The sequence below is a fragment of the Cebus imitator genome, unplaced genomic scaffold (assembly GCF_001604975.1).
Source record: "Cebus imitator isolate Cc_AM_T3 unplaced genomic scaffold, Cebus_imitator-1.0 Scaffold120, whole genome shotgun sequence".
NCBI lineage: Eukaryota > Metazoa > Chordata > Mammalia > Primates > Cebidae > Cebus > Cebus imitator.
This window is the reverse complement of record NW_016107435.1, coordinates 2320453-2336189: the sequence shown is the minus strand read 5'-3', so window position 1 is coordinate 2336189 and position 15737 is coordinate 2320453. Positions and strand designations below refer to the sequence as shown.

Sequence of the window (15737 nt, the reverse complement as noted above, 5' to 3'; positions counted from 1 at the left end):
ACAAAGTAACAATTTTGTCATTTAATATTATAAATGTGGATAATCTTTATATTACAACTGGTATTTACTTCGTATTGTAGAGGGAAAACCTTTGCCTCACAGCTCTGTCACATTAAGGATTATTTTTGACTCATTTTGAATTGATGGCAATAGTACATTTGAACTGCTTGGTTTATGGAGGGGATAAATAAAAGGGAAGGGAGGCACGGAGGACTATCATTGTTTTCCTGGAGATTTGTAAAAGCAGGCTGATAAGAAAACAGACAATATCTTCCTTTAGTCTTTTACTACTAATTAAAAGGTGATGTGGTGTGTTTTTGGAAGGGGGGAGGAGGGGTGCACGTGTGTTTTACAGAAGAAATGCAAGTTTAGCGTCATACCTTGTTTTGATAAAATATGGGAAGGAGGAAGAGGGGCCTTAAACTCTGGAAAATATCTAACAGTTTGTAGCATATGTGTTTACCTATTTCTCAGTTTTATGATAATGAGTTAAGCTTTCACCTGATTATTAAATTGATTTTCCTCTTTTCTTTCAGCAGAAAACCTGGAGTAATCATTTTATTTTACTTTTCATTTTTCATTTTCTTTTGATAATATTAGTCTAAAAAGAAAGCAGCAGGAGCATGTAATATCTTTAGAGCAAAGACTGTAGTGGCATTGCTTTTACCCTCAGTGTAATTCTGTTGACAGATACCTTTAAGCTTTTGCTTTTATCCACTTAATCCTGAAACCAAATCACACTATTGGTCCAAATCTCATTTCTGTTCACTATAAAATATGTACGATGGATATTTTTGTCTTTGACCTTACTTAGCTGTTTACCTCAATTATTATATATCCGTTTTTTAAAAATGCCTTTTGGACAGTTATATTTTCTCATTCTCAGCAAATTTTTCAAACAACATGATGTTCTATAACATTTATAAAGTTGTTTTTACTCACCATTAATTTCCTTTTTTTCATTCACTTCCTTGGATTTTCTAAAAACTTTTTTTTTAGATTTTGCTTTGAAAAAAATCAGCTGAAATCTGACTGTGGTTTTTGCCTTTATTTTCTTTGTATCCATCTATAGGATGAATACAAGCCAGAAAAGGCCTTGTCTGAAGAGGACTTGAAAAACGCTGTGAGTGTGCACCATGCATTAGCATCCAAGGCCACGGACTACGAGAAGAAACCAAATGTGTTTAAACTTAAAACTGCCGACTGGAGGGTCTTGCTTTTTCAAACTCAGTATGTTTTGTTGGTTTTTATTTGATTTTGTATTTTAGTTCACTTAGCACCACTTTATACTTAGGAATAAAATCAAGCTCTGTGGGGGAAATTTTTTAAGTTGGAATCAAAGTCATGAAGCGCTTACATTAGAGAGATAACTGCCTAAGACATTTTTGTCTATTACAAAGTAGCCCTTTGACTTTTAGTCACCCACTTACCATCTCTAGAGCTCAGTGACCTCATCAATAAAATAAGAGGGTTTTAGTAGACAAGTTATACTGCAGAATGAGTAAAACAGACCTGGATGACACCATTTTGCTAGCTCTTTCTCCTAGCACATAGTTTAACCTCTAAACCTCAGCTCATCACTAGTGTAGGGGACAATGTTTATCTTACAGAGTTCTAGTGAGATGTTAGTGAGACAAGTGTATATAATACCTCACACAGTCCCTGGGACATAGGAACTGTTCAATAAATGTAGAATTTTTATTTATTTATTTTTGTTTCCCTTCTGAGCTCTAGTAGTCCATGATTATTAGAAGGAAAATATGCCATTCTCCTGTGAGCAAGGAAATGGGATGAACTGCCAATTTCAGGAGGAAGTTGTAAGGAAGCAAGTTGCACAGGGTTTTTTGAGGGTAGGAACAGGACAGTTAACATCACACAAGAACCAATAGCTGGATGTACAATTCCAGCTATTAGGTATAAAGACACTTTCAAATTATTCTATTCCCTAATTTTTAAATCAAAAATACCAGATGTAATAACTAAGGAGATCTAATTACTTTGGACAGAATTGATGGAAGAAACAGTCCATCAAAATAATAATGGACCCAGAGAGATGAGCCTAGAGAGAGTGCCGTGAGGAGTTGATATGTAGTGTGGTCTCAGCTTAGTCAGCCTGGTTTCTCTCAGAGTAATTGGTGAAGGAAATGACTTTGGCTGACGTTTTTTTGACTTTTTGCTTATTGGTAATGTGTATAGTAGATAATCTGTCCTGATTCATGATCATTTCTACCATTAATTTATGAGTTTACAAATATGTATTAAGTGCTGTAAATCTTGGGCTTTCTGGATATAATGACACATAAATTTAAAATATGATCACAACATCAGATGATTTTCACCTCCTCTCTGGTGGGTTTTTTAAACAGTTGTATTGAGGTATGCTTTATATACCATAAAATATCACCAGTTTTAAATGTACATTTCAATGATTTTTTTAGCATATTTAGCAGATGGCTCAGCCATCACCACAGTCCAGTTCTGAAACATTTCCATCACTCCAAAGAGATCACCGTGTGCATTTTGTAGTCACTCCCATTCTCACAGCCACTAATCTACCTTATGCCTCTATAGTATTGCCTTTTCTGGACATTTCATATAAACAGACTAATATATTATGTGGTATATATACATTTACTGGACAATTTAGATTGTTTCCCCTTTTTGCTTCTTAGGAATGATGATGCTATAAATACTAACGTACAAATCTTTGTGTATCTATATGTTTTCTTTTGAGATGGAGTCTCGCTTTGCCACCCTAGGCTGCAGTGCAGTGGCGTGATCTCTGCTCACTGCAACCTCTGCCTCCCAGGTACAAGTGATTCTCCTGCCTCAGCCTCCTGAGTAGCTGGGACTGCAAGTTCACACCACCACGCCTGGCTAATTTTTGTATTTTTAGTAGCGATGGGGTTTCACCATGTTGACCAGTCTAGTCTCGATCTCCTGACCTCAGATGATCTGCCCACCTTAGCCTCCCAAAGTGCTAGGATTACAGGCATGAGCCACCACATCTGGTATATCTACATGTTTTTATTTCTCTTGGGTAGCTACTTAGGAGTAGAACTGCTGAGTTGTATGTAAATGCATAGTTAATTTTTGAAGAACCTGACAAGCTCTTTTCCAAAGTAGATATGTCCATTTACCTTCCCTCTATCAATATAGTCCTCAGTTAGTTTTTAAAATTAAATAGTACAATTAAAAGAGATTAGTAAGTTTTATAATTAATTTTTGGTCCAGCTTCATATCAAACAGAAAGTAGGGGTTTAAAAAATACTTATTGTCTAGTGTTTCTCTTTTTTCCCTTCTACTTCCTAGGGAGAGAATCACAGTCTTGCACTATGATAATCATAGCTTCCACACCTCCATGGTGATCGTTCTTCGGAATGTTCATCTCTAATGAAGTTTCATCAGGGATTAGTTCTACCAGGAGGAGTAAATGATTTTCATATGCCATTGCAAATCAGTAATGTGAAATGGTCAAAGCGTGTTGCTACTTATACATAGCAATATCCTAATATAAACATATATGTTTCTCACAGGAGCCCAGAGGAAATGCAGGGGTGGATAAACAAAATTAATTGTGTGGCAGCCGTATTTTCTGCACCACCATTTCCAGCAGCAATTGGCTCTCAGAAGAAGTTTAGCCGCCCACTTCTGCCTGCCACTACAACAAAACTGTCTCAGGTAATCATCTTGATAGTGCTTTGACCTTGGGAAAAAGTACTTTGTGAAATAATGTGGTAAATATTTGTCTTTGAATAGTAATCCATGTTTGGGGGACAGGTGAGAAACCTTGCCCTGTGAGAGCATATCTTATAAATGGGACGAAAATGCTGTACACTGGGTTTTACATGTCATGTAGGAACTGATATAATTGAGTCTCAGTAGGACACATAAGTTGATTTAGTTTCTAAAGTTTATATTAGTGCATTGTTAGCCATAGTTAATGGTTTGGCTATTTTTTTTTTAACTACCAGCTCATAATCTGGCTTGGTAACAAGATTTTTATTCATTCACTCATTAGCTCTTTTTTATTGAGCATTTACCATATTCCATGATATGTTTGGTGCTAGGAATATAAAAATATTTTCAGGAATCCACTACTCATAGTACAATGAGAAAGTGCCTTCCTTACCTCTCAGAGCAGAGCTGAATGCAGCATTTGGATTTTCTAAGTCAATGAAGATAAAGTATACTAGAACTCTGCTCTAAGTATATTTACGTAAGTCTCCTTCTGTTGTCAGATTAATCTTGCTAATAGCCTTATTTTATCATGTCCTTTTTTACTTAAAACTCTTCTAAGGACACTGCCTACAAGCCAGGTTTGCTGATTTTAAACCTGTCTGCAGTATCCCCTTGCCATTGACTAGTTGAAGATTTTGGAAGCTACTTTGATGTCTTTATGAATTTCTTATTACATGGAGATAGTTTTATCTGACTATGATCAACCACGTCTTGGTATTAACCAGCTCCCTACACATCTTTGACATTGTAAGATGTGTCCCATGGCAAGAGAGGAAGAATTATCAATGATAGCTTTATTTAATACGTGTGTATTATATGCCTGTTGTACATCAGAGACTGCTTTTGGCCATGGAAATAGAAAGGCAGATGAAGCCCAGATCCTCTCCTGAAGTTGTGGCAAATATAAATAAAGAAGTAATTGTAATATAATTTGATAAAGTACAGGAAGGGTAAGTCCAGAGAGCTATGGAAGTTCAAGGAAGGGACATTATCTAGCCTGTCCTTGGAGTTGAAGTAAGAAATGCAATGCCTAATGTGAAGCTAAAAGGATGAGAGGCAGTTAGGTGAGATGTAGGGTGAGGTGGGAGAATGAGCCAGCAGAGGAACAAAGGCTTAGGAGAGCATCGATGCAGGAACCACACACAAGTTATTAACTGTGATGCGAGCACAGTATTAAGAAAAAGCAAAAAATTCACCTCTGTGCAGGTCAGCAAAGGCCAAATTGTGAAAGGCCTTGTTTGTCCTATATAGGATTTTGGATGCTTCAGTGGTTCCCAGCATCCTTAAAATAATAAATTTAAGGCTGGGCACAGTGGTTCACACTGTAATCTAGCACTTGGGGAGGCAGAGGTGGACAGAGGTCAGGAGTTAGAGACCAGCCTTGCCAACATGGCGAAAGCCTGTCTTTACTAAAAATTCAAAAATTAGCTGGGTGTGGTGGCAGGCACCTGTAATCCCAGCTACTTGGGAGGCTGAGGCAGGAGAATCACTTGAACCAGAGGCACAGGTTGCAGTGACTGGAGATTATGCCACTGCACTCCAGACTGGGTGACAGAGCGAGATTCCATATCAAAAAATAATAACAATAATCGCTTTAAGCAGGAGAGTAATGTGATCAATTTTTTTACTTTAAAAATTATTCTCTTTACAATGTGATAAAATATTACAAGAAGATACTGCTAGAAGCAGAAAGGCCCATTTTAAAGAAATGTTCAATCATCTAAAGGAAAGGTAACCAAGGTCGTTGTAGAAGAAATGGATAGTAGTGGAATTACTTGCGAGATCTTTACAATGTGAAATGGACAGTTTCTGGTGGCTCATGGAAATGTAGGAAACAGGCTGTCATCGTGGCCTGGACAGCTGGGGACTGTGGAGCCTCACCTCACTGTCTCTTGATTTCCCCCTTGCTTCTTAGACTCCTTTCTTGGATCATTTTTTTCTTTCTATCTCCAAATATTGCAGTGGCCAGAGCTCAGAAGCTGACTAAGGCACTTGAAAAGCAATTTTCCAAAAAGTTTACTTAGATATAATACAAACAAACAGGGAGAATTGCCAAGAAAAGGGGGAGAAGGTCCAGTAAAATTTAGACAAAAAATACGTCATATTTGGTGGCTGGGAGGTCATTAGGTGTCTTAGTCCATTTTGTGTTTCTATAAAGAAATACTGGGTCATTTATAAAGAAAAGAAGTTTATTTGACTCACAGTTCTGCAGGCTGTACAAGAAGCATGGCATCAGCATCTGCTTCTGATAAAAATCTCAGGAAATGTCACATCACGGTAGATGGGGAAAGAGGAACAGATGTGTCACATGCCCAGAGAGGGAGCAACAGAGAGAGGAAGAGAGAGTGCCAGGCTCTTTTTAACAACCCACTCTCACTTGAAGTCATAGAGCAAGAACTACTTCATTATTATAGGGGTGGGATCAAGCCATTCATGTGGAATTTACCCCCATGACCCAAACACCTCTTACCAAGTCCCACCTGCAACATTGGGGATCAAATTTCAACATGAGATTTGGAGGGGACAAGCATTGAATAGCCTTAGCAAGAACAGTTTTGTTGGAGTCTTGGGAACAGAAACCACATTGGTCTTCTTTGATGGGGGAATGAATGAAAGATAATAAGGAAGTGGAGGAGGGGAATATGCTCAGGTCTTGCCATAGTTATAAAAAAACAGAAAGACTTAGCAAGAAGGAAGGATCAATGGTTTCAGGATTCTTTTGTTTTTAATTCATAATTATCATTAACATATATTGAATGCTTACTTGTAAGCATTACTATTACTGTGCAGTTCATACAGGACACAATGGCATTTAATTTTTAAGGGTAATAAGTACACTATGACTGTAAGAGAAAGGGAGTGCTCTTATTGATGACCAGAAGATATGTTGGTGGACATCTTCATCTATCCAACTGAACTATGAACTCTTAAAGCAAATGCATTTCTCTGCTTTAAATATGGATACCATATTTAATATAACCAGCATACTACATTAAGAGTATATCGCATAAAAGGTAAATCACATTACACGACGTAAGAAGAGAGAAAAAATCGAGTAAGTAGAAGCAAAAAAAATACCTTCCAAAATTGAGTCTTTTGCTCTATTAATTTTATAGTGGACTTTTCCATTGTTATTTGTCAGTAGATTGGGTCTTTCTCACATCCAGTTCTGTAAAAGATCCAGGGAAGAAGGTGAGTTGAACTAAAGAGGGACGTTAATAAGCAGTCATTCGTGGAAGATTTGTGTAGCTTAGAGCAACATATGAGTGTTTCCTTGTTTTTCCCTCACTGTAAAATCTGTAGTTATTTTTACTTTATACTTTTAAAAATGTATTGCTTTTCTATTTAGGGCTGTATGCTAGTAAGTCATATGCACATGAAAATGAATGAGCTCACCTATTTGTGAGTTTTTACCAGAACAGGCAAGCAAACACCTTTATCAGGATAGGCACTCTTATTTCAAACAGATGGCTTAAACTGGAACCAAAAATGGAATGCATAATTTTTAAAAATATCTTCCTTCATTTTGGACATAAATCCACAGAGACACACAAAAAAATGCATATGTAGTATAATCAGAGTTATGGTTTGAAGATTTTAAATAAGAAAGTAATAACCAAAAAGAACTTTCCTCTAGTGTGATGTAAGACAAGGTAACCATGTCATTTCAGGAATTTAACTTATTTGGAAAGAAATTATATTATCCCACCACCCCCACCCCACGACCCTACTGAATTACATCACCCTGCATTTGCTTTGTGGGCCTCAGTTTTCTATCCAGAAAATGAGATGGTTCTAGAATGTTTTTAAGGGTTTTTCTATCAACAGCTCTGTATTATTTCTTTGCCAAGTCATGGTATTTCTTTCTAAAGACAAGATTTTTACTTTTGAGAAACAAATACATAAAATTAAGCACTTATTTCGGGTAGGACCTGAGGCTCTTAGGGATATCTATGCTGGGGTCATGGTGTGCCCAGTGAATACAGGAAGATGCCTGGCTGCCCCTAGGATTCCTCCAGTACCTCAAAGACTAGCTCACATCCTTTAACCCAGGCGTACCCACCGCAGCAGCGTTAACGTTTTGATGTGGATATTTCTTTGTCAAGGAGGAGGGGGCGGCTGCCGTGTGAATTGTAGGGTGCTTAGCCATATCCCCAGCTTCTAACCACTAGATACCAATAGCAGCCCCCCAATTCTAACAACCAAAAATGTCTCCAGACATTGCCAGATACTTTCTGAGGTCAAAATCCACCCCACTTCTGTTGAGAACCACTGCTTTAGCCATCTTTTTTTTTTTTTTTTTTTCATACATCCACAACCTGGCTATGACTCCTCTAAATGCCAGAACTTTTTGGATAATTTTAATTTACAAAATACATGTATAAAAACATGAGTGCCCTGCTGGAAACATTGATAAAGAAAGATAAACAGTGTTCGAAAAAAATTAGACATTCAGTGAAAAGATTGGTACTTTTGCAAGACACATTGTTTGTCACTCACTTGTAGGCTTTACTTTAATTTTTTCTTGTCTTCTATGCAAAACACATTAGCCTTAATCATTAAAATTGATTATTACGAGTGCAGCGTGGTACTTCATGAACAACTCTGCTGTGTAGCAGGAGTTGCCTTCTTTGTTTTTCATGGCAGTGTTGCCAGAGCACATTTTTCTTCTATTGGGGGTGGAAAGACTAGTTTGAAAATTTTTTGCTTCTCCTTCTGGTGTAGCTCTCCAAACACAGAACTGCATGGCTGGCCCTGTTTGGAATCTGCTCACAACCTTCTTTCTGCCCCCCAGAGAAGTCATTTCAAACGTTAATGTGCAGAACAATTATGTGGGAACTTGCATAAAATGCACATTTCCCAGTCCCACCAGGTCATTCAAGTCCAGGCTGCGGCCCAGGGACACGTGTATCTCTCATCTATACCAGGCTGGCAGGTGGCTCCAGATCACACTTAGACACTGAACTGTAAGAACCTCTGCCTACCCAGGTCTCTGTTTCTTCAGATAATGGTACCCAAGGTCATCTTCATTTCCTGATATCTAGGCCCCTTTTCTTTGAATTCCAGCCATTCTCTTATAAAAGTTTGAATGGGTAATAAATACCAAATACTCTTTTGGTCAGACCTGATATGGATGTTGATCAGAAGCAAAGCAAAGTCCTATGCTTGATTCTCACACTGAAGTAACAATCACCCTTCCTTCTGTCGTGGGGTGTAACCACAAGGCAGTAGCACTCAGAGCCAGGCAAGTGGAGGTGACCTTAGGAGCTATGGGATTTCTGGAGAGGAGGTCATTCTTGTTTCTTCCTTCACTGCGCCTCCACCCCCCCATTTCCACACATTGTGTCATAAAGTCCTGTCACCACCTACTAAAGATCTTTCCTTTTTTTTTTTTTTTTTTTTTTTGAGACGGAGTCTCACTCTGTAACTCAGATTGGAATGCAGTGGTGCCATCTTGGTTCACTGCAGTCTCTGCCTCCCAGGTTAAACAATTCTCCTTCCTCAGCCTCCCAAGTAACTGGGATTACAGGCATGTACCACCATGCCTGGCAAATTTGTGTATTTTTAGTAGAGACGGGGTTTCATCATGTTGGCCAGGCTGGTCTCAACCTCCTGACTTCAGATGATCCACCTGCCTCGGCCTTCCAAAGTGATGGGATTACAGGCATGAGCCATTACACCTGGCCAGTTTCGTATTCTACACCTACTCCTTCAGATTTTTGTCATATTCTACCTAGATCACAGGTCTACTCACTTTTTTAATTATTCACCTTATCCCAGTACTAAATATTTCAGCAGATATCTTCTAATATGTGATGCTTTATTAAATAAACTGCATTTCCTCGTGTCAATCCCAATAGTAAATATTAGTAAACCTTAACATTTTATAGTGCTTAAATTTTAAAAAATCTGATTTTTTTCCCAATGCCTAAGGATCCATTAAAATTTTTTTGAACTCACAGCTGAGTTCAGCACAGTTAGAGGTGCAAGGGTGTTTGTATGATATGTGAATTATATCTCAGTACTGATTTTAAAATTCTCCTCAGTGGGTCATCTTGCCTGGGCCACACACACCCCACTTTGGAATACTGTGACCCAGATGATTTCTGTAACCACTGTGATCTCTTTCCACTAATCTTACATCCTCCTGATCCATCCTTTACAGTTCTGGCTAAAATAGGATTCTAATTATGTCAGTTACCCTTAACTGACTCATTTTTTCACATTCAAACTCTTTGGCGTGGCCTTAAATGGTACCCAAACTTTGCCAGAATGGATAATTTTTTAAAATTCATTCCTTAGAGGCCTGTATTTAATATATATAAAGTACCCAATAAAACAAGTAATTAAATCATGTTGAAGCTATTTTGCTTATGCTCATTAAACACTGTTTTTAAAGTCTAAAACATGAAATCATGAAATAAAATCTTTTGAATTGAGCCTCCCTCAAACTAACTCAAAGAGTGATGTTCTTTATTCTAAATTCAGTAACACTTTTTTTTGATAAGCCTCCAGTGTTTAGCAATTTGACTTGTAAGTTGCACTACAGATTCCTAGATATGCCATGACCCTCAAAATCATCTGTCTCCTTTAAGACAGCACAAAGGAAACAGTCTAAGCCCTCCCTTCTGTACCTTCATTTAAAAAATCCATTTGTTCAGACACTGTTTACTGAGGATCCTATATAGCAGGTCCTATGTTAGGTTTTGTGGGCATTATAAAAACGGGTGAGACAATGGCCTTGGCCCTTAACTTCCGAGAGCTTTAGGTGTTTGTTAATGTTAGGCAGGTAATATCTAAAAACCAAAAATTGCCAAATAATGTCTCTCTGCTCAACACTTTACTGGGTACTAGAGTATTTTGTTGTTGTTGTTGTTTTGTTGTTTTGTATTTTAGAAGAGACAGGGTTTCACCATGTTTTCCAGGATGGTCTCCATTTCCTGACCTCGTGATCCTCCTGCCTCAGCCTCCCAAAGTGCTGGGATTACAGGCGTGAGCCACCACACCCAGCTGGAGGATTTAAGAGAAGGAGAAAGAGGTTTTTTTGCCTTTTTAAGAGTTTGTAATTGGTAAAGGGGATAAACTTCGTACACAGGTCAGGGTATATTTTGTGATAAGCATATGAGATAGACATTTAAGTGCTGCAGAAATGCAGAAGAGGTAGAGATGGTGAGATCTGGAGAAACTCTAGTTTGGTTTTGTTGTTTTTCTTTTTCTTTATCAAGACCGAGTCTCACTCTGTCACCCAGGTGGGAGTGCAGTGGTGCAATCTCAGCTCACTGCAACCTCCACCTCCTAGGTTCAAGCAATTCACCTGCCTCAGCCTCCTGAGTAGCTGGAATTACAGGCACCTGCCACAACACCTGGCTCATTTTTGTAGTTTTGGTAGAAACAGGGTTTTCTTATGTTGGCCAGGTTGGTCTCGTACTCCTGACCTTAAGTGATCTGCCTGCCTTAGCCTCCCAAATTGCTGAGATTACAGGTGTGAGCCACCGCGCCCAGCCTGTAACACAGGTTTTGAATGGAATTTGGAGCAAGGTGAATAGCCCCAAGTACAGCCTGCACGTTTGAGTGTAGCAGAGGAGACCCTGCAGCAGTGGAGTTTACCAAAAGCTTTGAAAGCCGAGTTTAGGATTGAGATGTCAAGTAAGAGAATGTGCTGAAGCTATGTTGTTAGCAGCCCCTTTGAGTTTTAGAAGGGTGTTCCAAGGTGACATTATGATAGAAGTTGGGCAAATGGGGCTTCTGCTGCTCTGTCCTTTTATCTGAACTGGAACAAGTACTTGAACTCTCTGGATCTCCATCTCCTCTAAGATGGAGGGTAGAAAGGACAGCAGCCAGGTTCTCTTCCACCTTAGAACTTCCAAGATTCTGTATCCCACAGCTTGGAGGCAACAACTGTGGCTGTTCACTCTTCTTACTCCCAGCACCCAGCACAGCCTGCTGTTGTGGGTGCTTAGTGAGGTTTGTGAATGGATAAATGTGTTCTCTGTTCTCCGGCTCTCTCTGCCATCTCTCTCGTTCTTCCTCCTTTCCCTCTTGGAGCCATCTGTATTTCTATGTTATCGTTTCCTTTAAGTTTTCACAGCTTTTCTCTCATCCTTCTCTCCATGTTAAGTAAATCTTACTCTTGGTATAAAAAGATAAAAAGCCAGTTTCTGGGCCTTGGTCCTGGGCTGTGCATGGCAGGAGAAGGGCTGTGACTCCAGCTCAGCTCTTGACTCACTGCAAGATCTTGAACAGCCAAGTTGCCTGTTCCCATTGCCTCATCAGTTGAGCAATATGGTCTTCATAGAGATGAAATTAGAGCTTACTATTTTAAAGAAAATTATGAAGTTTTTCTCAAAATCCAAGTACTATATAAGTAGGAAAAAATCAAATCTTTTTTAAGAATTTAAATTGACATATAATAATTATATGTATTTCTGGGTATGATTGTGATGTTCTCTATATCTTTTTTTTATGGTGAGAACATTTAAAATCTACTCTTAGAGCAAGTTTGAAATACACAGTGCATCAACAGAAATTTTTCCTCCTGTCTAAGGTTTTGTGTCCTTTGACCAGCGTCTCCCCAGTAGCTCGCCCCCAGCCTCTGGTAACCACCATTCTCTTTATTTCCATGAGTTCCATTGTTTTAGATTCCGTATATGAGATCATCCAATATCTGACTTTCTGTGCCTGGCTTACTTAGCGAAATGTCCTCCAGGTTTGTCCATGTTATTACAGATGACAGAATTTCCTCATTTTAAGGCTGAATAATATTCCATTGTAGAGATACACCACATTGTCCTTATTCATTTGCCAAAGGACATTTAGGTCTCTTCTAGATCTTAGCTGTTGTAATAATGCTGCAGCCAAGAGCTGTTCTCTCTTCTTGAAGAAGATAAGGCATGGTCTCACCATGAGAATGCCACATATTTTTTAGATGATTTCATTTCTTTAGCTATATACTCAGAAGTGGAATTGCTAGATCATTTGGTAATTCCATTTTTAGTTTTCTGAGGAGTCTTCATACAATTTTCCAAATTTTCCTCACAACATTTGTGAGGACAAATGTTATATCCTCACATGACCGAAGATGGAGGGGCAAAAAAAGGGCCTGATCTAGATTCTTCCAGCTCTTTTATAAGACACTAATCCTTTCATGAGAGACTTAATCACTTTCCAGAAGGCACCATCTCTTAAGTTTCAGCATGAAGTTTGGCGGGGATACAAGGAAGCCATAGCAACGTCCTTTGCCCATTTTTTATTTGCTTTATTTTCTTGTTATTATGTTGTTTGAGTTTCTTAAATACTTTGGATATTAGCCCCTTATCTGAAAAAGTGAAATCTTCAGTGACATCTAAAATTTGCCTTTTAGTTAAAATATTATTGTATATATTATGAAAAGTCTTAATGATTTAAATCTATTGGCATATAACCACAACTTTTCTTGTATCTAGTACTTTCAGTTTAAGTTTTTTTAAATTGTCACTTCCTAAAACAGTTTTATGAGTTTGTGCTATTTCCTGTCTCCATGCCCTTTCTTTACTTGATCAGATATAGTAATTTTCTGCCATCTCGAAATCTCTTTTGCTGATATTGCCTTCTAAAAACAGTAAGTATGCATCCCTACAGAATTGTAAAAGGAAAGATGAAAGGGAGGAGGAAAAAAATGAATTCCTACTTTGTCTTTCTTCATCATATCCATTACAAATGTAATTGTCCTGAGTCTGAGAGTGTGACATCTCCATGGCTGCAGCCTCTCTCCCACTTTGTTTTTACCATTGGTTTTTTTGTGTGAGTATGTGAGGAAAATAGTTATCTTTCTTACCACGGGATTCTAGCACTGGAGTAATTTGCATGATCAGGCTACGTCTGTAAGAGCCACTTGACATTTATATTTCACTGTTCAAAATGGACAGTTTTAAGGAGATGTGATTTTAAAATGCTTTATTTTGAGATGACTTTATTGACACCTGCTCTATGAAGGCAGTGAAATAGCAGTGGAGCATTGCACATTGAACATCAGCACTTCTTCTGTTAGTTCCTTCATAAAAATTTAGCCTAAATGACTAGCCCTTTATGCTACAGGTTGATAAAACATAGCTTTGTAACAGGGAACAAGCCCTGGCAAGCCCTGGTATTGGGAGGAAGATGAAAAATATAAGATGCTGTGTATATTGTCATTCTAGTCTATACTCCTCATTAAAATAAGTAGAAATTGGGATTTATTCAACAAAAAAAGAGACATATGAATATTCAAGATTTGAAAGCCTAAATCTAAAGCTTTTGGAAGAAGAAAACATCTAAAAGTATATTTGCATAGACTCAAAGTGCAAAAGTAGAAAAGTGTGTAAATTCTTTTACCTAATTACATAAAATCTTATTTTTTTTTAAGTATTTGGATTCTAATCGTTTTCATAGTCAAAAATATAAAGAGTTTGGTTTCTTGACTTATAAATAACTGTAATGATACAAATTTATCTTTTAAAAGACAAACAATGCAATAGAAAAATGGGTCCAATAATTCACAGAAGAGGAAACCAAGTAAACCTATGAACAAAATCTCATCCTCACTCATATTCAGGGAAATGTAAATTCAAATCACAGTGGCTTATCATTTCTTACCTATGAAATTAGCAAAAATTTACAAGTATAATATCATATTTTGACAAGGATGTAAAACAAAGAGAACTTTCAGACCTGGTGTGGAAATGTAAACAGATAAAAACACTTCAGAAAACAGTCATCTTAAAGATGTGCATATTCTAAAACCCAGAAATGCCAACTCTTGATGACACACTACACAAAAACTCTTGCTCAGATTCCCTAGAAGATGCGTAAGAATGTCTGTTGCAACATCACTTATAACAGGGAAAGAAAATCCCAAAACAAGAAACCTGACAACAAGCTAAATATCCTTAAACAAAATTGTAATGCGTCCTGCAATGGGATATTACACAATGATTAAGAGGCAGGCACTAGAGCATACATGTAGACAAATCTTAAAAACATATTGAGTGAAAGAAAAGTTAAAAAAGAAAACCTTTAATTAGTTTTTATATAAAGTATGAAACCTAGAGAATACACTTCTGTTTTTTGGTTTTTGGTTTTGGGGTTTTTTTGAGATGGAGTCTTGCTCTGTCGCCCAGGCTGGAGTGCAGTGAGTGGTACGATCTTGGCTTACTACAACCTCCACCTTCCAAGTTCAAATAATTCTTTTGCCTCAGCCTCCTGAGTACCTGGGATAACAGGCACGCACCACCATGCCCGGCTAATTTTTGTAGTTTTAGTAGAGACTGGGTTTCACCATGTTGGTCAGGCTGTCTAAAACTCCTGACCTTAGATGATCTGCCCGCCTCGGCCTCCTGAAGTACTGGGATTACAGCCTTGAGCCACTGCGCCCGGCTACACTTCAGTATTTTTATGATTACATACCTTTGTATATGAATGACACTGAAAATGAATGAGATGAGCACGTATGTGCAGGGAGTTTCAATTTATTTCTTTTATTTCTTAAATTCTTGTGTTAGATATATGAGTGTTTTTTATATATCATTCAATATGACTTTATATATCTGAAACTTTTTTTAGAAAAGAAGGAAAATACATCATGCTTTTATTTTTTGAGGTGGTCTAGTCACTAAGTATTTGTCAAAAAGTCTATTAGGTAATTTACATATTTCAGTAAATACACAAAGGAAAATGACTTTATGTAAAAACTATTGATATAGTTTTTCTTAGCTCAGGCTGCCATAACAAAATACTATAGATTGGGTGGCTTCAACAGCAGACATCTATTTTCTCATAGTGGAGGCTAGAAGTCCAAAATCAAGGTCCCAGCAGAGTTGATGTATTGTTAGGGCTCTCCCCTAGGGCTGTCGATGGCCGCCGCGGCGTCCTCTTGGTGCATGCACACAGTGTCTTTTCACATAAGGGCACTAATCCTATTGGATATGTGCCCCACACTTATGATCTCATTTAACCATTATTGCTTCTTTAGGGACCCATTT

At 37.9% G+C, this 15737-nt stretch overlaps 1 protein-coding gene across 3 annotated transcripts in view; it reads left to right on the top strand.

Annotated features, from left to right (window-relative positions):
* Window positions 1-15737, top strand: part of PSD3 (pleckstrin and Sec7 domain containing 3) — a 453958-nt gene that overhangs the window by 410063 nt on the left and 28158 nt on the right. For all 3 annotated transcript variants that reach the window (XM_017539685.2, XM_017539686.2, XM_017539687.2), the window contains 2 exons: window positions 1073-1230; window positions 3537-3681. In XM_017539685.2, the coding sequence (XP_017395174.1) occupies window positions 1073-1230; window positions 3537-3681 (303 nt within the window). The remainder of the gene's footprint in view (window positions 1-1072; window positions 1231-3536; window positions 3682-15737) is intronic.